Raw genomic sequence first — 27,899 nt, forward strand, 5'->3', positions numbered from 1 at the left:
TCTCTCTCTCTCTCTCTCTCTCTCTCTCTCTCTCTCTCTCTCAGTAAATGCTGATGACTTCGCGAGAATCATCTTGAGAGGGCACACGGGTCCCTTCCTCTAGCTTTTTTTTTCTCTCGACCTCGAGCTGCTATTGAGGAAGAAGCTCGAACGGGGCGCTCGCGACTCGGCTGCTCGTTATTGCGATACGATCACGCGCGGCCTATACAACCTCACTCCGCGTAATTACGCTCGATACATTTTTAATAATCGGCGTATCGCAATCAATACTGGCGAGCTCGGGGGAATAATAAATAAGCGCGTTATAGAGATGGACGCCTCATAGCTTCCAGTTGCGCTCGCGAACGATACCGAGGCTTTTCTCCGGCATCGGCAAAGTGGTGCGCGCGCGCGCGCGCGCCTTTACAACAAATCACTTAATGGCCGTACGAGAGGTAAGATTTATTTATCGCACTTTGTCAGCGCCGATAATAAATAGCGTTAGGCCGAGCGTGCGGGAGCGCTAGTTCGGCAACGGGAACTTCGGCCCTTCGATATTCTCTGTCGGTCCGGGCATTTTCTCTTCCACGCTCGTGGGCGCGATGCTAGCGTGGCTGGATTGGGTTGGACGACACTTTAGCTGCTCGCATTAGAGCGATAAGGGGCCAGAAGTAGGCCGCGCATTTATGCGCATATACGTCGGTCGAGCTACCCGAAGACGGTGCTTTTTCCGTAGCTCGCCTTCGCCCTCACCCCGCTAAAACTACCTCCTTCAGCTACGTACGGCGGGTGGCCTTGAGCGTTACGCCGACGCGGCGTCGCCAGTTTTTACACGCGCAGCCATCGTAAAGCCGCCGTGAAAAATGCCATTGTGAGCCGTCGAGTACTATCTTCCGAGATGATCCGACCGATTCTTGTCCCCTCCGGCCCTCCTCGTCACGTCCTCCGCGCTGCCCGCCCCGCCGCTCACCGCTCATCCTCCAACCACCCGATCCAGAGATCCGATCCCGCCCGCCCCTGCGTAGCATCCACCAAAGGATCGAGGGAGGTGTAATTTTCGGTCGGTTAGAGGAAATCGCGAGTGGGATAGATTGAAAATTCGCCCGTTTTCATTGAGCGCCTTCTTTGCACGCGTCGCTGCTTACGTTTTAATGATTTTGAAAGAAGAAACGTTCCAGCTGTGAAATTCGTTGGATTAGAAACAACTGTAATGAAACACCTACAACGCACAAGTGCTACATATGCTATTGATTTTCACGACGTATATACGCCTCTGTGCTATTTTATCGACATTGGTAAATAGCCGCCGATGTTATGTATAAGATATTGTCGTGTTTAAATGTATTAAATTCGTCGTCGCGATTGATTCGTTGAGACAATATATATATATATATATATATATATATATATATATATATATTATTATTATTAATTAGCAGCGTATTTTTTCAGGTTAACGCTTATTTTGCTCGAAATGTTCATTAACATAAAATCGTGTGCCTCGTTTTATTTAATTGAAATAATTTATTTCTTTAGCAGAGTCGGCGTTAAAAGCATAGCCGTGTTTTCTAGAGTATTTAGTCGATTTTTGGCAATATTGCGTATTAAATAACTTGCGGGGCAGGTAAGGTATACCTTGTTCTGTTTTGCACTTTTCATTAAAGTCCCATATCAAGCTTTTAAAAACGAAGCATTTAATGCTCATAATTTTTACAACCAAAGCGTGCACCTTCGTCGCAATAATAATTAAAATACAGGCTTTTCTCAATATTGAAAGAGAAGATAGGCCATTTCGGAAGTCTATGAAATTTTCATTGTTATGCCCAGTAGCCAATATGCTCGAATATTTTAGAAAACTACGAATATTTGTGCAAATAATTGCCCAACGAATTGTTTTATCGTCGATTAGCCGTGCAGTTGATTTGTTAGAAAGTTGAGAATGGCGCTTTTAACTGCGTAGATTATCGTATGAATATAGGTCTTGAGTATTCGCACACGTATGTGTCAGTAATTTGCTCGAGCTTTGATATTCGATCTGTATTTTTAACGAGAAAAGTGCAAAGTCCATGTTTTAAAACGCATAACAGCGTAATGATAATTGAATTGCATTATGTAGGCTTATATATTTATAAAGTGCGTTTATAAATAATTCATCGGCCTGTGGAAATTGAAATCGCGTGCGCTTTGGCTATGGAGGACTATGGCATTATTAATGGAAATGAGAATCCCACGGGGCAAGGAGCGGGCACTTGGATTCGTCCCTTTGGAAAAAAACGAGGCTGCAATGGCTTACTTTCGGCCGATCGAAACCGGTAGGTCGGGATCGCGGCCATCTTACGAAGCGTTCGTTATTCCGTCACGGAAAAGCCGATTTTATCGGAGCGGGAAAGGAGAGCCTCGACCTTTGCCGGCTACCCCCGTGTGAAAAGCCAGTGCAGGTGCATTTTCCCGTTGTACCGTGGAGGGGTGACGGAAGGGGGGGGGGCGCATTCGGCTTTTAAAAGCAGGTTAAAAGACTGGCCGACGGCGACGAGGCCGGGTCGGGAATGTTGCGCGCGGCCCGAGGACGTTCACCTTTTTTCGTAACTTCACCGAGGCTGGCACTGGCATCCACCTGCTGGGCTCGGCGCTCGGGGCCTCTCGGCCGCACTCGGCCGGCCTCGTCTTCCCGGTACCCCCGTCCCACCGTCCCACCGTCCCACCGTCCCCCCCGTCGACCCGTCACCCCGTTCCCCGCCACGCCTCACCGCAACGCCACCGCCCAACAACCCGACACACACCGCCCCGCCCAACACTTCCGCCTAAATAGTCCTCCGTGCGACTCCGACACGAGGCGTTGCCTTTTTTAGGGGCCAAGGAACTCGGAGGGCCCGTGCTACTCCCGCCTCATCCTTCTTACCGCCGTACCGGTCGCCCCGTGCGGTCAATTACGGGATTTGCCCATCGGGTTTTCGGTGCGACGACTACTCATCCACGAGCCGTGACCGAAGCCTTGTAACATCCAAATTGTTATCACTCTTGGCCCCTCTTGACTGTTACCGCATTCCTTTGCTACGCTTTTTTCAAATTTCAAAGAAGGGCATTTTCCGTGGCCTTAAGAATGCTCTCTTCGAGGGTTGGAGGCTCCTATATTCCGACTCAATATTCGGTCAAGGCTATTAATTTATCGTTAAGGATGCTATTGGCCATAGACATTTTATTTTCTAATGCAGGCCCGACGTAGAAACATAAACGACCTTTTCCAATGCATTGATTTACTTTTCTCTCGGAAAATGTCGAATGTAAATGAGGGTGCTGCTGAGAAGGTAAATTCAGTCGTATTAGACCTTTCAGCCAATAGTTCGATCATTGTTGCGTGCACGCGCGCACACACATACATACACATACATCTATATATATATATATATATATATATATATATATATGCGCGCGTGTGTGTAATGCTTACGCAATTCGTATGGTTTTTCATGGAAGCGTAGCGAGTCGTGATAATTATTATTTCAAGCGTAAAGTATAAATGTTGATTAAAATGTCATTTCAAATTTATGGTTAAATTATTCTTCTTTAATTATTGTATGTCATAAATATCTTAGAAAACCTTTACAAAATCTTGCGAATTAACTGTTGTCATTTCTGCTTCTTACTCAATCCTTAATTAACACCAAAATCGTTCGCGAGATTTCTCATTTAATGTTGCAAGTCTTATTTAAATTTAAAACGATAATTAAGCAATTAAAAGAATTGAAACTCATTGTTATATGGCCACCTGTTCTTATTCGACAAATCAATTTGTAAATAATTATTAAAATCGACTTTTCTGAGAATGCTTACGGGTGCGCGTCTAAACTGCAACATTAGCAAATAATTCAGGCGGCTGTGCTTTTCGTCAAAAAGAAAAGAAGAAAAAGTAAAAGAAACAAAAAAGGCTCTTGGTAAAATCGTATTATGGCATAAATCGAATCGCATTCGTACAAAAATCTTGTTTCCAATTCGTTGATATTGACCCTAAGCAGGTAAAGACGACTCGCATTTTTTTTTTTAAAATCTCGTAGTTGGCGCTCCGGGTAGCCGAAAAAGTAGCGACCGAACGAAATCGAGCGTCGTTGTGTGCCAGGCGGCGCGTTAATTTAATGCGCAGGAGCGTCGTCGCCGAAAGTGCGGACTCGGCATCTCGACGCGAGACGAGCGATGAAATGAAGCGAGAAGGAAAGAAAATGGGAGAATCGCCCGCCCGCGTTTCCATTTTCATCAGAGCCGTGATGTGGACGCGCGTGGGCGGGTGAGAAGAGCCCACTCAAGCAGAGGCCCGTCACGCCACCTCCTGCTGAGCTCGCGAAAACCCACCGAGGACGTGGTCAAAGGTCACCCGGGCCTTAAGGAACGCCCATGAGCGAATATTTCCGGCGGAAGTGCGTGCCGGAAACCGTTGACTCCCTCGAGATAAGAGTCGCGAAAGGCGAGCTCCATGAAAACACGGAGAATATTAATCATAGGAGTCCTCCTGCCTTCGGCTGAACTCTTTGGGCCAGGCGTCCGTCGTTAGGCCTTACTCGAAACATTATAAGCTTACCCATCACACGTGGGATATTAAAAATGCCGACCACTGTGATAATTTCCTCCGGGAGGGAGAGGAGGGAGCGAATTTCGCAAGGCTGACCGAGCTTAATTTGCGAATTTCCACTCAAACGCAACACCGCAATTGTCATTTTAATATGTCCGCCGTAGATAAGCGCGCGGTCGCAGGAATTAGTAACTTTAATTCGAATGGGCGCTTATTGCGGGCGGGCCTGAATAATCCAATGCGAGCGTTAATCTCTGCTCCAGATCCATCCGTGTTATTAACTTTCACTTTGTTAGAGAAACGAGAAAGAAAAAAAAGAGAAAAAGAAAACACTCGATCCTCGCCCCACCGCGCTCAGCCGGCATCCTTAGCATCGTTAGAGCGCGTCGTGACCCTTGGGCACTGTTTTTAAGGAGCTGCGGTATGATAGCATTTTCACCCGGGTTTGTTTCTTTATTTTGTTTATGTTTTTGTTTTTGTTTTTGACGAGTGGCGAATATTGCTGCTTCATAGTGGGCGAGGAACGACCGCAGCCGCGGAATGAGATACTGGCGTCGTTGCGCTCCGTTGTCAGCTCCAAAGGCGTCGCGCGAAACGGCGGTGGCTGCTCCCGAAAGGGAGCCAACTGCCGGCGCCCGGGAGACTTCCCCCGGTGACGCCCTCGAAGCGCACCGACCGCGACTCATCCTCCGCGGACGGGGCCTCGTGCGCTCCCAGCCGAGTGCGCGCGCACATACGCACTCGGGCGAGCGAGTCGGCCTTCAACTTGACCGCGCGGCTCGCAGGTCCTTGACCCCGGCCCCTCGCTGCTGCCACGGCCGCCTCGAGCCCCACCCTGGTCATTGGGAAATTTCATCGGCAGGCGGCCGCACGCGTATTTAGAAGGTGATTGCACCAAGGCGAGACGTTCCCCGGGGCCGGTGAGTCCCGCGGACGCCCCCCGGCTTCGCGGCTTCTTGCTGCTCGGGAGGCTTCGAATTAGCCGCCGCGACGCCGGTCTCCGTCGCTCCGGAATCCGCTTCGAGTCAGCCAGCGTCTGCTTAAAGGTCAATTAGCGACTCGCGGCGAGGGTTTCGCAGCCAGGCTCGATGCTTTGCCGGGGCCTTTGGCACTCGTCGGGCGGGTGTGCTGGGGTGCCAGAAGGGGCCGCGCGTGACTCTTACCGCGCAGTTTTGTTTTGTTTTTTTGTTTTTTTTTTTGTTTTCTTTTTTGATCAACTGCATCGCTAGCTGAGCGAGAAACAAGATGCTACTTTTTATGCTTTATGGATAATTGTGACGCAAATGCTGGTGAAGCATTTTTTGGAAAAGGATGGGCATTCAATTGACACGATATATGAGATACATTTATTATCTCATTATATTATGTTCGAGCGTGCATAAAAATGTATATATCTTTTCTTCTTAGATATCTGGAAAATCGAGCTATTATAAATAAGAGGATATAGTGGTTTGACAACTGTACTTGCTTTGCTTTGACTCGTTTTTCATTAAAATTCTCTCAGATCTGTTGCGCCAGTCGTTTGTCTTTCTCTGCTGTCACTCACTCTCTCTCTCTCTCTCTCTCTCTCTCTCTCTCTCTCTCTCTCTTTCATTCTTTCTTTCTTTCTAATAAATACATATTGGAGAATCGTATCACTCGAATTGAATTTTTATCTCGTCTTTCGAATTTTTGCACGTTGAGTAGTTATTTTGCTTTATAGTTTAATTTACTCGATCGCTTGAACGAATGGCTTTAAATAACAATTGGATTAAATCGTTCGGATTTTAGGCCTCTTTGAGAACGACGGTAGTACAATATGCAAGGTTTCTAATTTTTACGTGACTCTTGAAATTCAATTATTGAAACGCATTTCTAAGCACATTAAAGCGCTGAATATATAGATATCTGATACCATTAATGTAATAGCAGGATACGGGAAAATAGAAATAAACGAAATGTCAAACACGACTCTATTCATTCCAATAGAATATACGAGACTGTTGTTCTATTATAGCTTTACAATGTTTTCATTTAAATATACACAGTAATCGAATTATTTTATTCCACCATTCTAATTATCGGATTTAACGTGCTCGTGTTGAGTGAACGTTTAGTAGGAATGAAATTTGAAAAATCGATAAATTAAAAGTGATTTTTAATGGAGAAGATAGGAACTCCAGTGCTAAAAGTTCGCTCGCGCGGAATGGAGAAAAATATCGTATAACACGTTAGCGTCTAGTCGCGCCAGAGACGCTTAAAATAAAATAATAGAAGCTAGTAGACTCGAGGCATGAAATGCCGAGTCCCGCTATAATACACACGCAAAATATAATACCAATAAATAGCGTATTGTAGCTTTTATCAATAAGAGCGCTCTCATTCGGCCTCTCAGTAGGTTTTTATAAGACATTATTTTCACGAGTTAATAGATTCGCACGTCCAAAGAAGAATATTTCTCTTGCCCGTCGGTCACGTTAATTAACGAACATGAAAATAAATATCGGTAATTCGGAAACTGCCTCGAACGATCAATTAATTCAATTTGTTAATAATCATTCGGCGTGGGGGGAGGGGGGGGGAGCACATCGTGTAATAAGATCAATCGTTGCTAATGAAGCAAGGCTAATTATATATTTCCTTTAGCGGCGATTTCAATTCGTGTCATTTCAAAGAGCCGTGTCCCGTTATTGCGCGCTCGCACTCGTGTACTCACACTCGTGCTCGCGCTCGCACGCACAACCTCGATCCCGTGTCATGGCTTCGAGTGACGTATTTCTGGGTGATTACAGAGCCTGGGTCAGGACGTCCTGATGAGCTGCGGGACGAAGGAGGACGATTGGGGAGTCGGCGGTGGGGTCAGCCTGCGCGATTGCAGGCAGACGTCGTTCGGCGTTGTGCTGCGCGATCGGCTTATGACCGACGCCGCCCTCGGGGGACCAAAGCCCATCAAGTCCGAGCACAGCTATAGTCTCCTGGCTTGTAGCCCGCCGCCACCTTCCTGCGGTCCCGTGGGCGGGGTCGCGCCTCCGAGCGGCCTCAGGGTGCAGCAGCAGGCGCATCGACACCAGGTCAGCTGCACCGACGTAGCTGGCGTCTTCGCCGGGACGATCGTGTGCACGAGCGAGCCCAGCCGACTGGACGGTAAGTCTCCCTCCCCCCAACCCCCTTCCTTCTTTATATATAAGGCATATGGTCGAAGCTGTATTTGTGGAGAATAGGATAGACACGTTTGTATACGACACTCTATCGCTATTCTTACAACATTACATATTACTTATTACTTATTTTATGTGCGTAGTTAAAAGAGCAAAGCTGCTTTTATAAACGCACTCGATAATTCGCCAAAATTTTAATATCTTATTTGTTCACTAATTCAATACTTCTAAAAAAAAAAAAAAAAAAAAAAAAAAGTATATATATATATATATATATATATATTAAAAGACGTAAGCGTTTCATATTGTCTTATTATTATTATGATTATTGTGCGTATTCTTATCAGAAACTTATCTATTAGTCATTTAGAGTCAAATAATTCTGGATAAATAGCGTAGCACTCGCTCCGCAACCATATTTATTTATGTATGTAAGCAAATGAAGGCCGATCAATTTTCATAATGAAGATGATTTTGCAATTAAAGCGTAAATTCCAATGTTATTAAATATTCTAATACATTAATTGTTGTAATTATATTTCTTAGACATTTGACTAGCGGTACTGTCCTTTCGTCTAACTACGGCCATTATTTAAATTTATTCTCTTTTAATATCATGTATGTGTGTCCATTGCGTGACAGATCTAATATGGTTCCATTTCTGAAAATTTTGTATAATTTAATTTAATCATTTATTATAGAATATCTGCCTGCTCGTCCTTCATAATCGTTACTTAGATGACACCTAATTTTTTATTGTTTGCTTCTTTCTTAACGTGATAAAATATTGTATTTCAGATGAAATTTATCAAATGTTAAGTTCCCATTTTGTAGAAGAATACTCTAAAATGATTTAAACAAAAATGTAACTTTTTTCTTAAACCTTCGAACGACTCGTAATTCAGAGCTATTTAAAAAAAAAAAAAAAAAAAAATGAATTGAAAATTTGTCAAACGTAATTTAATATATAAGTTATGATTTGGTTTTTAATTTAAATTTCTTAATATTTAACACGAAACGAATATAACAAGTAATTTACTTTCATCGTAATATATTAAATTGCGTTGATAGTTTGAAAAAATTATCGTTTATTTATCAGTTTTTAGAAAAAATAAACGCATGAACAGTTATAAAAGTATTGAAAAAAAAAAATCATATTTTAGAGAGCGATAGACGTCATAAATATTTAATGTGCCAACTATTTAAAATTAAACAAAATTGATGAATGTTTGGAGTCTTTCGTCTATCAATTGTTATGAAAACATCTTTATTTTAACTTATCGTAGATTTTAAATAAAAATATATTCTATTATTATAATATTTATTATTATTATTATTATTTATCAAATAAAATCGTGATGAAAAAGCACTTTTACGAATGACATCATAAAAAATATTTTTTAAATTGTTTGAAAAGATATTACATTATTACTTGAACGTATGTGTATACGAATTTTTATATTTTCGCCGCAGTTTAACCAATTTTATTAACCTACGTACATTGAAAAATATTTTTTGCATTAATAGTTGATGAATATATATTTATATATTTTTTCAATAAACTGAGACAGCTATTATATTTGCATTGTCGAAATTACTTATAAAGAAGTTCTTTTATAGAACAAAGAATTGAATTTTTTTTTTTTTCTATAAAGATGAATTATACTAATCTATTTAAGATAGTAAAGATATGATATTTTTATAGCTATTGACTCAGATCTTAATACAATCTGTAAAATTTATAAATTTTGATGATATGCATAGCTATATATTTTTAATATTTTTTACTAACATGATCCCTCGTTAAATATGAACAGCATTAGACAAATCTTTCTATAAAATTAGATACATTTACAAAAATATTAAATTTTTAATATACCAAATTTATTCGTTTTTATATATTTAAGATATCTGTATTTTTACGGTTCACCAAGCATTATAATCATAATAAGTAAACAAAAATTTTCTGTTATTATAATGTAGTTGGGTAATACATACTTTAACGAATAAAAATTAAATTATTAACAAAACTTGTGCTGTACGTCGATTTTTCCATTTAGCATTTTTTAAATAATTCTGTAAAAATTATTATTTATCGAGAAAGTTGATAATTCAATCGATCTTGGTTTATAACATCTTTAAAGGCTTATTAAAATTACACATAAATTGGATTAGGTTTAATTTAAAATTACTCCTGCATTCGTATTTTATAATAAAAACAGAAATTTTCATTATAATATTATTTATTTATTTAATAATGTTATGAATGTGTATCCTTGAATATTCTCGCAAGGCGTTTATTACATTAACTTGATTAAAAAGAAATTAAAATTATTTACAATAGTTATAAAATATTAACAATTATTACTTAAATTGTAAAATAATGGTAAATTTAATATATATTGCTTATCAGAAAGCAATAAGAGAAGGTTGATGATTATTTGAAATGTATATATAATATTATAATAATTAATTTTCAAACGAATAAGATAATATTGAAAAATTTGGTCTAGCTAAGATCATACAAGAAGAAAAGAGTTAAATTACAATTTTTTTTTTTTTTTTTTATATTATTCGACACTTCACACACAACACTACTTTCTTAAGAATTTTTTCATTCGTGTCAGCACAAACCTTACTGAATACAGGAATTCATGGACGTTACTCTATTAAAATTCAAAAATATGTAAGAAGTTTTCGTATTTTGCGTTTTTTAAAATACTTTTCTTGAAAAGATATAGATAAGAAATTTAATATCACACTTGACATTCCAATTAATTATATCAGAAATATCACCTTTACATTATCACCTTTAATACGTATTTGATTAGTTATAAGTTCTTATATTTAAATTTTATTTACTTAATTGATTTTTAATCCCTTAAATAATATTAATATATTTGTATATTTATAAATTAGTTATTAAAAAACATGAATTTATACAGTTTTAAACAAAAAAGTGAGAGAGAGAGAGAGAGAGAGAGAGAGAGAGAAATACTTAGCACACGTTTGATACAATTTTACTTTGAATGTTTTGAATACACGAAAGCTAATATTAATAAAAATATTACGAGTTCTCAAAACTTTGAGAAATGTATCTGTTTTTTTATGTAAATACTATATTAGCTCTATTTAGATAGGTGTAGTTATTAAATGATAAACATTTATTAAAAGAAGTTTATGAAATAGTTTAAGAAAGTGTTGGTGTAAAAGACGTAAAGAACTTCCTTGCGTAATGCTATTTTAGTGATTAAACAGAAATTTATTCATTTTTTTTTAATAAACATTGCGATAACATCATTTTTCCTAAATGAAAAATTCATATATGGGCACTGTTAAGTATTTTTTTTTCTTTTTAAAGTTAAAGCTTTGATAAAAAAAATGTGATCAAATTGTTAAAGCATACTGTTGGATACCGAAAATGAGGCACATAAATGGGCATTATTCTACATACTATTCTTGACTTTCTTTTAATAATTCAGTAATATTAACGATAATAATAAAAATAACAAATAATAATAATAATAATAATAATAATAATAATAATAATAATAATAATATTAATAATAATAATAATAATAACACTATGATTTAGAATATCTATTTAAGTTTGTAATTTTTTTACAGTATTTAAATTTATATATTCTAATCAATACGTTGAAAAAAAAAGTTTAATGAATATTTAAATTTTATTAATTTTAGTAAAAATATATATGTTTATTAAAAATAACAGTATAATAAAAAACTACATATACGCATTAAAACTTATATTTTATTTAGGATGAGGTTCTGAATTTATACAGATTATCAATTATTAATGAAATCCGGCATAAATTTAAGTAAATATGACAATTTTGTACCACATGTAATGAAATGTATTGTTCGCAATCTGATAAAATAGTAGGAAATATTTACTTGAAATAATGTCGAATGAAAATAATTTAATTGTAAGTTGGAAGATAATTTTATTATATATACATTGTTAATTGCTATTACATGCAAATCAACGTTTGCCCTTGAAGCCGTAATTTTTATTGTTAAAAAATAAAAAATTAGTTTTCAAGCATAATTATGACTTTAATTTTGATTCTATTCTATTTTAATGTAATAACAGTGAAATCTAAATATCTTATAAGTTTATAACAATTTCTTTCCATTTGAGTTTTCCTAAAAAATACTCTTAAATTTTTTATCGTATATATTCTATCGACGTTTCGTTAAATACAATTTTTTTAATATACGTAACGAAATGTCAATGTAATTAATATAAATATTATTTATAGATAACAATTATTTATAAATCTCAATGGTTCATCGATGTTTTTATAGTAACGGACATGGAAGAAGAATGTTTCCCGGCAATTTCCATGAATACAGCGTCAGGAAGGGATTCCTCGAGATCATCGCCAGAACCTTTCTCATCAGTATCAAACGGCATTGAATTAACAAGGCCACGCCATCTTTGCGACAATATTTCAAATCAATGTACAATCATCAAAGGGGAACCACTTAGTGCTCCATGTAGTCCTTGCACATCAGATGCCACCATCCTCTTAGAGGATAAAAGTACTGTTGCTATTTCACCTCATAATCTTCACCTGACTGGATTTTCCTCGCAAACAAGCGATAGTGAAGATGACGACGAAGATATGCATCAGGTATCATATGCTTTATCTAACGACATACATATTGTAAAATTTGTTAATACTTTTATTGCGTTTTAGATAAATTTTAAATATTACATGATTTCCGATAGATTTTAATATATAATATTATATAAAATATATTATGAAAATTTCTATTAACATACCATAGTATAATAATAATTGGTAGATTAAGATATTTTGATGTTTACTAGATGTTTACTAGATATTTACTATTTATTTACTATTTATTTACTATTTATTTATAGATACACTTTACATCTTCCCCCCCCCCCCAAGCATAGGTGAAAAATTCATTGTATTTTGCAATAATTATAGTAAAGTCGAGAGACGAGTATCTAATTATCTTTGATTCGGCACCTGCGAGTATAAAAAATTCCAGCGAAAAATCGAGTTATTTAAGTTTACGTGGGCGCGGATAAATAGCGCTTTGTTGTTTTTTGTTTTTGTTTTTTACAACTATCGCAAAAACTAACGCAACGATTAATCAAACGTTACAAGTGCGAGAGAGAGAGAGAGAGAGAGAGAGAGAGGCGCACAGGGTGGGTAGACTAGAGCACAGTTCGAGCATACAGTCCGAGCTCATATACATGACTTGCTTTTGCTTAAATAAAATCTTGGCTTTCACTCGCCTGCTTTAGGAAATCAAAGTTGAGACGTTGGAGCTGCCTTGTGAGGACGACGCGATCGACCAGACGTCCAACCAGGATCTGCCACCCACACCGCCGAGCAGCGCGAGTTCCGACAGCGAGGGCACCGTCTCGGCCTCTTGCTCCCCCGAGCGCAGGGACTCCCATGGTTCCGTCCACGTGCAGAGCCTACGGGGCTTCCTCCAGCCGAGGCTATACGTCACGACGAACGGGGCTATCGGTCAGCACGGGACTAGTACACGCCAGCCCATACACACGCCCCTAATCTCTTGTCAACCGGTAAGTGCTTTTACTCTCCGTGCCCCCCTCTCGGCCGCGAAAATCCTTCTTCGAACATTCCACGACTTTTTTTCTCCTTGGCAATCGATACTTCACGTCGCTCGACTTTTTGAGGACATATATGGAGGATTTGTACGCTAAGGTGGAGTTTGGATTGGAGAGGGGCGACGAGAAACCCAATACTATGCCTTAGGATTCCAATTGGATTACAATTTGATTACAATCTTTTAAACAAAATTTTCTGCCACCACATTACATTTACATTGCACGAGCTTATAGTTTTATCGATTGCTATGTCATGTAGATTATTTGGAGAACGGTAATGAGTTATTAATTGCTTTGATTTTGAATAAATTATGTTGGTGGATTTATTAAGAATATAAAATATCGGCCATTATTATTGTAATTTTTAACAAAATGAAACGCTACTTAGTATCAATCGCCGATCATAGCAGTTATTTATTAGATTCTACAATTGCAAATTATACGTGTTTATACGTCACGATATGAATTTTCGAAAAGAGAAAACAATTAGAAACTTAATGGCGTATAAACTTATTAGATACTTCATACAAATATACAAATGCTTGACAATAATAGACAAAATAGTTTTTACTTCTCCATGTGAAATGAATTTTTGTCATTTTGTAGTTTTATTATTAAAATATGCATTACTATGTTCTTTATAACAGAAAGGTTCTACGGGCATTCTCGTACTGACTGAAGAGGAAAAAAGGACTTTGATTGCCGAGGGTTATCCCGTACCTACAAAATTGCCTCTCACTAAGCAAGAGGAAAAATCACTGAAAAAAGTGCGCAGGAAAATAAAGAATAAGGTGAGTAAAGCGTATAAAGCTTATTGAAACAGAGCGATGTAATCTATTTTGTCAAATAACTTTTCGATAATTTAAAAATCATTATTAACGACATTTACTGTATAATGCAATATTGTATTTAAATGGTACGTGTTAATATTTGAATATTATATCATATTATATCATATCGACTACTTGCTTACTAAACCATATTATTCGCGAGTAATTGATTCTTTTAATTTACATGCTAAAATTCAATGAAATATATGATAAAATAGTATAGTTTAAAAATTAACATTTTGAATATTGTATGAACACTTAAGTATATCTTGCAATTTGAGTATAAATAAAAAGTTTGTTTGATTACGTAGAGTGAGAGTGAGAGTGAGAGTGTGAGTGTGAGTGAGAGTGAGAGTGAGATTGAGAGAGTGAGAGAGAGAGAGTGAGAGAGAGAGAGAGAGATTTTTTCTTCTTTTTTTCTTCCTTTTTTCATCTATACGTTTACTTTCTAGACAATATTGTTCTAATTTATTATTATGTTTTCTAGATATCAGCTCAAGAGTCGCGTCGAAAAAAGAAGGAGTACATGGATGGTCTCGAAAGGCGAGTTACACTCTTAACGAATGAAAATTCGTCCTACAGAGAAAAGGTTTCAACTTTGGAAACTACTAATCGTCAGCTGCTGAAGGAATTACAACGTCTTCAGGCAATTATCCAGAGAAAGTCTTCCTAAATGTATTTCTCTCCAAGTTTGCTTATAAAACTTGAGAAACTTGGTAAACTTGAGACTAACGTGCTTCATGTCAGAACGAAAAGCGCTAAAATTATGTCCTGAAAAACGCTTTGACTAAGCAAGTCGAGTTATAAACATTCTTTAGCGATATCTAAAAATGTTACGTTTAGAATTATTTTGATTAATTTTAGCATAAATAGCGAAAATGGCATTGTGCTCCTTTGTCTACAAGCAGCACGTGTTTGCATCGATATTTTTCATAGTATACGAACTGAGGCTTTTTTACCAGAGCCAATGTTTTCATTTTTGGGCTTCTATATGTAATTCTGAAGCTCTTAAAGGAAAGAATAGGGATCTAAAATATTTTATCTAAAAGTTTACATTACCATTTATAGAGTTATATAGGATAGATTGCGAAACGTGTGATAGAAAATTCAAAATAAATAAAATAAAAAAGATTTAAGCACACGAATTTCGTAAAATATGCTAATTAAATTGTTGATTTAGTGTTACACGAAGGGCAAGTTTATTTTTTAGCCTTTTTAGCAGATGGACTTCGTTCTATATAAAAAATTTTAATCTACAGATAATGTATATAGAGTTTTGTTTAAGGCAACGAATAAAAAAGCTGAAACATTTTTTTTTTTTTTAATCATGGCTTACTTTTACGCGATTGCTCGAGTGTTCATGATTTTTATTATGGACTGTTGCCAAATCATCGGGAGACGTGCAACTGAGTGTGAGTTATCATAATTGTTTACTTCATTTGCATTATCATCATTCATTTTTCACTTTTACTTCTTTCAAATTAAACATAATACAGGCACAATTAAAAGATATATTTTCAAACGTTTTCAAATATTAGAACCAATAATTTTAATTGCTTCAAAGATCTCCTTATAATAAAATGCATACCAAGATATGCACATAAATATATATTACAGAATGTTTAATACTTTTAACGGAATGCATGTTTGTTTGTTCACACACTAGGAAAAAGAGGTTATAATAATTATTCATTCGGTACGATATCTATATTATTCTATATAAATTCATTCTACAATGATGACTTGACACATATTCGAATAGTCTGCTTTGTTTTAACTAGCGTTAATGCTAATAGCATACATTTATAAAGACTTATTTTGTTGTTTGTTTTTTGGAGAATAAGACGAAATAAATAAAGATAATATCATATATTTTATAACGAGTTTTTATAAAATTATATTTGCGTCGTATTTTAAAGATATATTTTATATATGTGTATATATGCGCCCATATGTGCATGAATATGTACGTATGCATATATATGATATAATATATTTCACTTTATATACATGTTACAATATAGCACTTGTATATTTTATGAAAGTATAAAAATTATATATGTATATGTGTGTGTGTGTGCGTGTGTGCGTGCGTGCGCGCATAGATGCGTACACCCATAGCTACACCCACAGACACACGCGCGCGCAAACACATCATCAACACGTATATGTATATATATATATATATATATATATATATATATATATATATAGATAGATATATAAACACATACACACACGCTCGCACACGCACATATTCAGACAGATATACAAATGGCTATCATCAACATTTGCGACAGATTTACAATCATGTTATTTCGTGTTTCTTGTTGTAAAACTTTGCATTCAATTTTATCGAGGCGCGTGTGCATGGTGCAGCACTTAGATGATCGTTTAAATGTTAATATCTTATTTATATATAGTAAGAGTGTGAAAGGAAATGGAGAGAAAGCATATTAAGATGTATATGAGGGTGATAAAAATATTAAAAAAATACGATTATATCAAAGAAGTTTTATATGTTCAGAAATGATATTTTATTGATGTATGTAAATGCGAATAAATGAATGTCACGTTATTATATTACTATTTTTCGCATATTTACCTCACTGAATAGATTGACTGGGTGTTGTCTGATAATAATAAAAAAAGTTTTAAAAAAAGTAAAAAAAAAAAAAATAATAAAATTGATAATGGAATAATATTATTTCTTTATTTTTCCCAATTATTTTAGATTTATGAATATTTATGAATTTTATTCATAAGGATACTAATATGAGCTAATATAAAATAATCGTTTAATAAATAATAATTAAAAATTGAGTCAAAAAAACGTTACGAACTTGATAAAATATTATGCATTATAAATTTTATAAATGAATTCTTTTTTTTCCGTTTTATCCAAATCTTATGTTTTTCGAGGTAATTGAAAATCTGTATTAATAATATTAAAGATAGCTTAGTAGTCTTGAACTTAATTTTATTATAATATATATATATTTTTTTTAAAGTAATAGTCATTATTTTTCGTATTACGCACAATAAGATAGATATAGGGTATTTGTAGAGAATATAGGTATCTTGGACAGCAATTGACGAATTGAGGGGGAGTAATTGACTACAAGTCGGTAAGTACTTAAGTAATCAAAACAAGATTTTTCTTAATTGTTTATCATTTGCTTCGTCTGACAAGAGATTAAGGTCTTCATCCAGTTTAGGCGGAGTCTATTCCGTCTTGACTCAAGTCATACGATAACTAGTTATCTTCTACGTAACGAGTAAAATGTAAGACCTTGGATTGTATTTTTATTGAAATCTTGATAAATGTAAAACGAGGTATTTTTTAAATGCCTGGAACGACGATCGAGATCAAATATATCTAAGTTTGTTTTTAATTATGAGAATTAATCAAATTAAAATGATTATAACGAATGGTTTTTATGATAGTTTCAAACAGTGCATTTCTTACGAAAAGCAACACTGAAATTTGTTAACATTGCTATTGTTTTTATAATTTACTTCATAAATCTACTATAAGTTTATATTTTTATATAAAGTGCAGATAGAGAAATTATTTTATGAATTATATTAAAAATGAATTAAGATAATGTATTTATTATAAATTATTTTTGTATAATTTAGGTAATTATGATTTTTTTCCTTTTTTTGTTACAATGATACTTACAAATGAAATATTTATAATAATTAAGTAATGTTATAAATCAATTGATTTTGAAAAGTTTGTGAAATATTAAGAAAGATAAGTGCGTATTCGAATTTGCATGTAGTTACTTAAAAAATTTACTAGTTGCTTTATAATTAGTACAACTTTGGTTTTCGTTTAGTACTTACTTATTAACATTTAATGTTATAATTAAAATGCAATTTTGAAATATACTACCGTACGAAAAGAATATTACAGATTTATATTTTACAGCATAAAATGATAAAATAATTATTTGAATTTCATATGGATACCATTTTCTAAATTCTAAACTCTAATCTTTATTTTTTATAATTTCAAATTAATGGCATATTTATTATAAATTTTCAATATCCATTTCAATTTCGTCTGTTTTACTTGGCTCAGCCACAGCTTTTTGAAGTTCAATCAAACTTATTGGCTCTTCAGGATTTATTATTTTCTCTTGAGTATTCTGACTTTTTAATTTTTCTTTCGATCTGTAGAGGGGATTTTCGAATCTTTCAGCAGTAATAGATTGTGGATGCGTTTCTTCCTCTTCGGCTAACTGTATTGCTCCTTCCGATACGTTTTCGAATCTAGCAAAAGCAAAAGATTTCTTGTTTCTATCGTTCACACGTTTGTCCATGAAAATTGTAGCTGCAACTTCTTGGCAAGCCTCCAAAATTCTGGAAAAATATATTTTTGAGCTGATTTTTTGATTTCGTAGAATTCTTCTTACAAATTACTTGACAGAATTGAGTAGTTTCGAAATAGTATTATATGTTCCATAAATAATAATTAACTAATGAAACAATAAGTAAATATAAAACAGTCATAAGTAAATAGTACGCGAGAAATTAAATCTTAAATTATTTAATTCTAATTTTTTAATTATAATTTTATTATTGTTTGTCATAATATAATGAATTTATAAAACATCCATTGATTTAAAAGAAAATTGAAGTTTATCGTCGAAACAAAAGCATATATATCATAAAATTATTATGGATTAAAATAATTTTTGTAACAAATAAACATTTCAACACTTTAAATTGTACAAAGAAAAGTTGACGAGTAGAGGAAAGAGAGAGAAAGAACGCACTTATTAGCGCGACAAGAAAATGAGTTTAAGAGAGTAAGATGCCTGGAATGAAATAATGCATAGTTGAGAGCATAGAGCTCGTTCGCACCAAGAGAGTTCGACTAATTAAAATCGCGGGAGTGCCATTCGTGAACTCGAGTGTAACAAGACGCGTATGAACATAACCAGAGGCAAATTTGTAAAGCATGAGAAAATATTAATATTTATACTATAAATAACAAATCCATGTATAGGTGACTGTTATAGGTTTGTTACTATGTAAACCGGTCGAATGCGTTAATCAATTCCCGTAAATTTCATTTATATTATTCATATTGATCTAAACATACACATTAACGTGGCTGTGTAACAATTACATTAATTTAGAAAAATGATAAATATGACTGAATATAGAAATATCGAAAAAGCATTAATTGTTATGGGAATGTAATGTCGAAACATTGTTTATTTTATTAAAGTTTTGTGAAAATTGTTTGCTGCATGAGAAAATTTGATATGCTGTTTGTATGCTGACCTTCTACGTTAAGATAAAAACTTTCATTTTTAATATTTCAGTTTTTGTTAGTCTGAAAGGTATTTTTTAGGAAAGGCAGATGTAAAAATTACTGAAAAATTTTGAAATTCATATGTATCTAGGAACGCATTTTTTAAATATATTTAATAGCACAGGACATTAATGGATTTTCGTTTTTGAACGTATATTTTACAAAAAATACAATAATCCGTTAAAATAACAAATGCTAAATTGAAGAAAATCTAACTATTTTTATGATAACCTGAAATTATATTAGTTAAACATGAAATTTTAATATATTAAATTTTTGCGTAATTACTTTAGTTTTTATTTGATTGCTATATAAGTTACTTTTTTAAAATTTTAATCAATTATAATCGAATACGTTGAGAAATATGTTGTTTCAATAATAATAGATTGATTATTTTTTATAATAACAAAGTATTTTGTTTAATATCACTTGTGTGATATGTAAATGGAAATTATTCATTAGAAATAATTTTACAAAAACTAATAGCCAATTCAAACATTCTTATTTTGTATAAAGAAATTTATCACTTTTTATATGATATTTACGCAAATCTGAATTTAAAAAATAAATAATGTATAAGATATCACCAGTTAATCAAGATTTCTATAATTATTTATTTTATCAGATTATTGAAATTTTAAAACAATGATTAGTCAATATACTGTTGTAAAATAGTTTTATTTATTACTTAGCTTAATATTTAAAATAATAACAAAATTATTCATTCTATTACATGAATATTTATCTCGTGTTTCTGTGGTCTAATATAAATAAATAGTTAAAGAAAAAAAATAATAAAACGGAATGTCTAAAATCGTGTGTATTTATTACGCGACTTTAAGCTTCTTACGAAGAAACGAATTATTTAATTTCACATGAAATGCCATGAATAGAGGGTAAGAGATATTGAAAGCATCCAGTCAAAATATTATTTTCGTTGCTCTTAAGTCAAGTACCATAAACATTTATTGAACTGTATATACTAAGAATTATGATATAGACTCTATTAAATAGTTGTATAGTATGCTGGAAATTCTTTTATACATAGAAAAAAAAAATCATTTTAATATTATTTTTCTATCCATAATGCTTAGTATGAATATTATTAAATCGACAATAAGCTAGGAAGTTAAAATCATCGTTTTAAAAATGTAATTAATTACGAGAAATTAAATTTTGTATGTTAAACATTTCAGATATTTCACGTCCATGAACTATTTTATTGATAAAGTTTTTAATTTTTAAACTTCTATATATAATATTACAATATTCAAATAATGAAGGTATGTAAGATATTTACTAACTATACTCGATATTATGAAGAGAAATTTTAACAAATTTCTTTTTACAATTATTATGAAAATCAAATGCATAAATTATTAGAATTAGTCTGAATTTGCATTGATTAATATTTTATTTATTAGTCAATATATTATTTATTTTATTAATCAATATATTCCTTTTTTACTCATGAGTACATAACGCAATGTTGATTTATATCGATTTTTCAAACATAAATTTAATTTATTGACAAACTCATGAATATATTTAGAGACAAATAAAAGCTTTTGATTTTGTAATTATAAAAGGTGATAGATGATTCGAAATTTAAGTAAATGAAATAAATTTAACATTTAATATGTATGCTAATTCATGATATTATTTTTTAAGTATAATTTTAAAGAATTTTGTTTATATTATCGAATTTAATTTTTCAATATATGAATTTTTATAAGAATTATTCATTTTGCGGCATTTTGTCGGTGTAGGGTAAATCTAGTGAAATTCTTGAATTTCTTAGAATCTTTTCTTTCTTTTTATAAAAGAATTTCTTGGCTTTCGAGAACTAAATGTACTTCATCATACAATAAACTGTATGATGAACGCGCAATTAAGCAATAATCTTAATAACTTGGCTTTTAATCGCTATTTTCTATAGCAGTATCGATGATTATACATTTTTCTTTCGTATTCGGCACAATTCGTCTTTCTTGTATAGTAAATTTACATTCCATGTCGAATGAATATGAATTATAGAGTTAATAAAGTTGTTAATAAAGTTATAAAAGTAAGAAATAGATTTTGAAATAATAGAACTACCAACTACCATCGAATTTTTTGTAATGCTTGATTAGATTATAATTAAATTTTTATAAATATAAGCAAACATATGTTAACTTTAAATTTATCATTTTACAAAAAAAAAAAAAAAAAAAAAAAAAAAAAAAATTATAAAGAAAACAATACAGTGAATCGTTATATTCAAATATAAATAAATGTTGTAATGAAATTAAACGATCTACAGTGTTTATCTAAACACAATTTATATGTAATAAAAAGAGAATTTCAATGTCAAAATATATAAATATTATTAGCTTATACGTGTTATAACAAGATTTAAGTATAGTTGAAGTGTATAATATTGACAAATATATGCTAAATGCTAGTAACATTATAATGCAATATAATCATACAATAAAATACGACTAACTTGTTGATGTTGAATAGTTTTTCAGTATTACTAAGGATTTATAGACTTATTATTTTATGTAGTGTACGCTTGTGTTCATTGTTTATGAAAATTGTCAATCTGTTGGGAATTAGAAGTCAGACGATATTATTAAAGACATAATTTATTAGTTTATTAGCTAACGCAGGTGCGAATAGTTTTTAAGAGAGTTGCATGTTATAAATGTTATATAGTGAACAAATTGGAATATTAAATGTCCAGTGTCCCGTAATATGTAAAATTTACAGCACTGTAAATAATACCAACTGTAATATAAATTCTGATTATACAAACAGCATTATAAAATTATTAAATAATTTATACAAGTGTCAATTGTTTTATGGCGAAATATAGTCTTTGAGTTCTTTAAGCCGTAGTTTCAATATGTAAGAAATGCCGAAGAAAGTAATGATAATGTAATTGATGTAATATTGATTAACAATGAAACAGAGTGCCATGAGCATTAACAAAGCTTAAGTTTTGTTTTTAAGAATTTTTAAAAAGTAAATTTACAGCTTCGAAGGTCTGAATATCGAAATAGAAGATGCATTAGATTTTTTTTTGTAGCTATGAGTGAAATTCGAAGAAAAAAAAAAGATTAAAGAGAAGTGTTTGCCATTTAGTGACACGGCAGTAGATGGCATGAGAATATTGTTTATACAAACAGCAAGACAACGCATAACACTCGACCGCGTCGAACTTATCAAGGTCGTACTTACTGAGTACAGGAGTAGCCAAATAGCGGGCAGAGTAAGAGGAGAAGGACGAGGAGGACCAGGAGGCCGCCGAGGAATGGGCCCAGGGCGACCGCGAGTCGATAATCGTATAGCGGCCCACCCGATGTCTCGCTATAGAGTACCTCGACTTCTTCCTCTGGACGTAAAATAAATCAGCTGGTTATTCATGGCCGCAGGTGCGGATTCTGCGATCCTACAATATAGTGCCGTGGTCGTAAGTTCCTAGAAGCTGTGGAATACGCTTAAAGAAGTCGAAAACACTTTAGCGGAACGGGCCGAGAGGCTTTAATAGATTGGCTCGCACATGAAGTTAATTCAAAACTAATATTTCGGCTTTAACGTTAAAAGGTTTAACTGTAATTAGAAATTAAGCCATGTTTGAAAAACGAAGTGTCGGTAAGTAAGGGAAGGATGGACGAAGAGAAGGATGAAGTATAAATGTCGTTGGATTTTAATAATAAGTAAAGATCGAGATGCCGGGCAGAAAGTGGCTAAATAATCTGGTTTTCTTTCATTGGCGAGTAACGTCACCTTTTAAACTGGACTCGACGTGTGTAGTGGCAATTATAACGTTGGTACCCTCGTAAGCACCTTTCTCCGTGATGAGAATTTCGTTATTGCCATCCCACGTTAGCCTCGAATGCCAAAAAAGTGTATCTTCATATCCTTTTAAAGCCTTTTTAACCACTCTCTGGATGGTGGTTAAGAGAGTTTTTCTGGAGAGACGAATTCTGCCGCCACAATAATAGCAGCAATGACCCTCTACCTGAATAAATAACGCCATGTTTTTGAACAACGGCAAAGCAAAATGAACTTTTTAAGAATCTTGAGAATTTTGTTGAAAATTGCAATAACGCGTGTCTATGACCTTAGAACGTTGGTTTCTTATTTCTTTTTAGATTTTCTTTTCATAATAGCTTCGTGCAGAGTATGCAGTGAAAATTAGCCGCTTGATAAGATATTTTCAAATCAATTTGTCACGATCCTGTAAATTATGTTCCGGTATAATTTATTTTATGTAATACAAGTTACCTTCAAGGGATATTCACAAGTGGGGGGGCCGCATCTCGCTCGCTGAATGCTACATATTTCTTCAGCATATGCAGATAAGTCTCCTTCTTGGCACTGGCAATTTTCACATTCAAGTAATGAGTTATATCTATTCAATGCAAGACAGCGTTGACACTTTGTTTTTTAAAATATTAAAAAGCAGGGAGATATTTCAGAGAAAAAACAATAAATTGACGCGACTCTTATTATAAAGTGTTTGGAGTTTTATTTATTATTTAGCTTTTCTCATCTATTTTCTTCATTTCTTCTTTTTTTTTTTTTTTTTTTTTTTTTTTTTTTTTTTTGTTTGTTTTCATTTTCAAACAATTTACAAGTTAATGCACAACATTAGCATTTGATTTTTAATACATTTAAAAAATTTAAAAAAATGCCATTAATATGCACTTTCGAAATATCCGGCAAATTAAAAATTTCTACATATAGGGGAATCGATAATATTTGCGTTCTGTGTTAAGTGCAACTTTATTCGTTTAATCAGTCATTCGAGTCATATCAATTCGTATGTTATCTACCGATATTTAGAACTTATATCGCACAATATGAAAAATAATTATTCTAATAAGATGATTTCTCCGTTTCAAACCATAAAATTTTTAGATTTAAATCATCTCGATGTTGATTTAAATGTTCGTTTATTTATTAATCAATGTCTCTCACAAATAAATATGAGTAATTTGTCTTTTAATTAAATTAAATTAAATTAAAAATCGATATACGTATAAATTGCCTTTTATAATTTTAATAGTAAAAATTTATTATTAACGTAAAATAATCACGAAATTAAAATTACTTTAACGCGAAATTTTGTGTGCGTTTGCGTGCGTATTGTATTTTTTTTTTATTCTTCTTCAATTTACAATTTACACGAGCACGAGTTTGATTAAGTATCTATTACGCAAGACAATGGAATAATTATAAGTTGAAGATCTACTATACCACTAGAATGGGAATAGTATTACGAGCCAAATATTCAAATAATAACGCTACAATTTCATGAAAATATAGTGCGAAAACACTTGAGCATAGCATAAAAATTCGCGAACATAGGCGAAAGTAAATATGTGGATTAACAGTACCTTCCATCGATTTTAACAACATAATACTGTTGAACGGGCAAAGGTGAGTTTAAAAGTGAGCATAAAGTCGTCGCATTTGTCATCAGTTGAATATACTTTCACTTGAAACCTGTTATTGTCTTTCGCTAAATCGCTGTCGGTTCTCCTCTCCTCCTCACGCAACCGTTCACGCCCATTTAAAAGCCTACCAACGAAAACTTTAAAACTAACGCTCAACGCCACTTTCGAACCAACAACAATTTCAGTTGACTAGAGAGAAACACGTGTTAGTTGAAATTGATGGGGGTACCGATGCGTGAAAATAATGCTCTTTAATCGCTTACTTGACGCTCAATCGAGGCCCGACGAACTCGGATCGCTCGGCCATGGAGCTCCATTCCCATTCGGCGATAGTCTCGTTGTCGTCGGCGAGCCTGACGCCGGCTACCTCCACGTCCCGAGTCGTCGGCAATCGTATGCTGAAGATCCTCGAGTTCGCCGGGAGCACGACGATGTCCCCTTGGCAGGGCAGCCGCTCTAGGTGGGGCGCTGCCTCCGAGGATGCGTTCCAGTTGAGCGGATCCAGCCAGAAGAAGGGCGTCTCCCGAAGCCAGTGGGACTCCCTCGAAAGGAGCTTCGTCTTCTCGCTTACCTGCCCGACGTTTTTGCTTTTGATTTATTCTCTGTGTGTGCGTATGCGCGCGCGCGCGCGCGTGTTCTTTTTTTCGTTTTTTGGTGTTTAGTTTTGTAGTGTCTTGTTAGTTTTTCTCCATTTTTGCTTAGAATGGGAAAGCAGGATAAACGATAATTAGTCCGTTGAGAAAAATTAAAAGCATGCTATTCCGAGCTCGATCGAAGGAAAGCTATTGGTAGTCATGAAGAGTTTCGAGCGAGAAAGTCGCTGAAGTCGAGATGATATAAATGATTGCTTTTCACGATGTCGATTATGCTTATAAACAAAAAGTAGCAAGTTTTTCGATTGTTTTGGAGACAAATCGAAAACTCGCTAAGTTATGATCATAAATCGAGACTGATTTGGCCGGTGTTCGTTTTCGGTATAACAAGAACATTCATAATGTATATATTATTATAAATGCAAAATTTTTTATTACAGCATTATGAAAAATAATTATTATTCCTATAATTTTGTTACTTTTAATGTATTTTCATAACTAGCAATATTTTTTCTATGACGATTTTAATTTTTTTCTTTAATTTTATTATGTATCATTAAAATAAATATATATATTTTTTAATTATAACAAGAAAATATACATAAAATACGGTTAGCAAATTAAAAATATATTTTATATAGAAATTAAATTTTAATACAGTTTTTGTATTAATTTGAACAATTTAATTGACAATTTAAGTAAGAATTTTCAATATATTCAATTAATGTTTGTCCCTTGAGAGAAATGTAATAAAATTCAATTAAAATAATGATGAGTTCTTTAATAGTTCGTATGGTTTATTGAATATCTTCAGGTTGTCTGTATAGTGTAATCTTCCCAATATGAATTATTATGATTTCTCGATCACGAGAATTTTTCACAAGAGCGAAAAAGAAATTTGTGAATTTTACAATAATGTATTGATGCATGGCCAACGTAAGCATTAAAACTATTTAATAATATTCTATTTTATGATGTTGAAGCACCATAATCGTATAATTTATAATATAGATAATGTATATACAGATAAAATAATGTAAAATGATTACGATTTATGTCATATTTTCATTTCGCGATTAAAATTGTGAGACTAAATTTTTTAATCAACGAGGCAAATAATTTAATTTAATAAAGAGAGAGCATTTTACATTTTACAGTTTAAAATTCTCATTTATATTTTATATTTATAATTATAAAATTGAAACGAATGATATGGAATGGTGCTTTATCGGACGATTGTACTTTTAAATAAAAATTCATTGAAATCGTTCCTTTACTATTTATACAGATATTTTTTAAAAGAACATATTTTATGTGTAAATATATGATGAGACATAATAAATGATGAAAAAATTCAGTTAAAAAAATAAAAACTAAAAATACATACAACTATCGTATCACAAAAATGCAACTATCCATAAAGCATCAACTTGGCATACATTATTTTATTCTTAATAATCGTATGGATGTGACAAATCGAGTAAAAGCACGGGCGCAAAATATAATAATCAAAAAGTTTTTAAAATCAGTAACTCGATGAGGCCTTCCGTCCATCCTCTATTGAGACGCATAAATGTTCAGTGGCCGCCATTTCATTGGATACTCACCGTGAGTTTTCCATTTTCGGTGAGAGCAACGATGCCGTCTCTGGGCAACTCGATACCCGCGAGTCTCAAATCTGCGTTTCCCGGCAATCCGACTGCGTGTCTCGCCTCCACCGGAAATATCACTCGGGTGTCAGTTTCGGGTAGCAATCCGTCCAGCCAATTACCGGGGCTCGACCAGTCTACGTCCGCCATCCAATACTTTTCCAGGCCAAGACTCGGTAGAACTTCAAGACACACCGTTGCTAGGATAAGCGCGATTATCGACCCTTGAGATCTCGACTTCATGATAACGATACTTGCGATATGTTTCCTACAATTTTTCTTCTTCCGATTTCTACTTGATGAAGAGCGCAAAATGGTGCGTAGGGACTCGTTGCCGCATCGAGCATACGAGACGAACGAATGCTTAGGTTCGATGGTTTGTTAACAGTGTTTGGGGGGCGTGTACGAGCAGACGATATTGACTTATCGAATGCCAATTACCACTCGTAAATGTATATGTAGACATGTGAGTGTTATTATATAAATCATCGATTTGAATGTGTTCGTCATTATTTGAATGCAATAGGAATTACGAGAGAATTTTGTAGTTGAACGGTTAGATGGATTTTCATTTATCATAAGGTATGGGAGGAAAAGAAACTATACATATGTTCATTATTTTTAATATACGTAAGTGATATGACTTATGAAAAGTCTATTTTGTTTGTATTGCGGGGAATTTATGACGCATGAATAAATGGATAAATGACTGAAGAATAGAATGTAA

General features: G+C 33.7%; 2 protein-coding genes across 3 annotated transcripts in view; one reads left to right on the top strand and one right to left on the bottom strand.

The window, feature by feature from the left end:
• The window catches only part of CrebA (Cyclic-AMP response element binding protein A), a 21,380-nt gene extending 6,541 nt beyond the window's left edge, over positions 1–14,839 (top strand). The window contains exons 1-6 of one of the 2 annotated variants that reach the window (XM_011503629.1): positions 332–434; positions 7,312–7,663; positions 12,007–12,335; positions 12,983–13,270; positions 13,963–14,106; positions 14,633–14,839. In XM_011503629.1, the coding sequence (XP_011501931.1) occupies positions 420–434; positions 7,312–7,663; positions 12,007–12,335; positions 12,983–13,270; positions 13,963–14,106; positions 14,633–14,818 (1,314 nt within the window). In that variant the 5' untranslated portion in view covers positions 332–419 and the 3' untranslated portion in view covers positions 14,819–14,839. Of the gene's footprint in view, positions 1–331; positions 435–7,311; positions 7,664–12,006; positions 12,336–12,982; positions 13,271–13,962; positions 14,107–14,632 lie in introns of those variants that run through there. The other variant, XM_011503628.1, reaches the window with a different exon arrangement.
• A 3,346-nt stretch (positions 14,840–18,185) lies between these two features.
• LOC105365459 (amnion associated transmembrane protein) lies at positions 18,186–27,511 on the bottom strand. Its single transcript, XM_011503630.1, has 6 exons — positions 27,131–27,511; positions 25,194–25,501; positions 23,756–23,882; positions 23,255–23,489; positions 22,706–22,859; positions 18,186–18,516 (listed from the first exon to the last, which is right to left on the bottom strand). The coding sequence occupies exons 1-6, from the start codon at positions 27,413–27,415 to the stop codon at positions 18,186–18,188; spliced, it is 1,440 nt and encodes a 479-aa protein (XP_011501932.1). The 5' UTR covers positions 27,416–27,511.
• Positions 27,512–27,899: the final 388 nt, after the last annotated feature.

This window comes from Ceratosolen solmsi, unplaced genomic scaffold (assembly GCF_000503995.2).
Source record: "Ceratosolen solmsi marchali unplaced genomic scaffold, CerSol_1.0 scaffold8, whole genome shotgun sequence".
Lineage (NCBI taxonomy): Eukaryota > Metazoa > Arthropoda > Insecta > Hymenoptera > Agaonidae > Ceratosolen > Ceratosolen solmsi.

Coding starts and splice junctions, on each gene's coding strand:
- LOC105365459 (XM_011503630.1), bottom strand. CDS start 27,415: ATGAAGTCGAGATCTCAAGGGTCGATAATCGCGCTTATCCTAGCAACG. Junction 23,490..23,755: donor CTTGTGAATATCCCTTGAAG/GTAACTTGTATT, acceptor TTATTTATTCAG/GTAGAGGGTCATTGCTGCTA. Junction 22,860..23,254: donor CGTCGAGTCCAGTTTAAAAG/GTGACGTTACTC, acceptor TTTTACGTCCAG/AGGAAGAAGTCGAGGTACTC.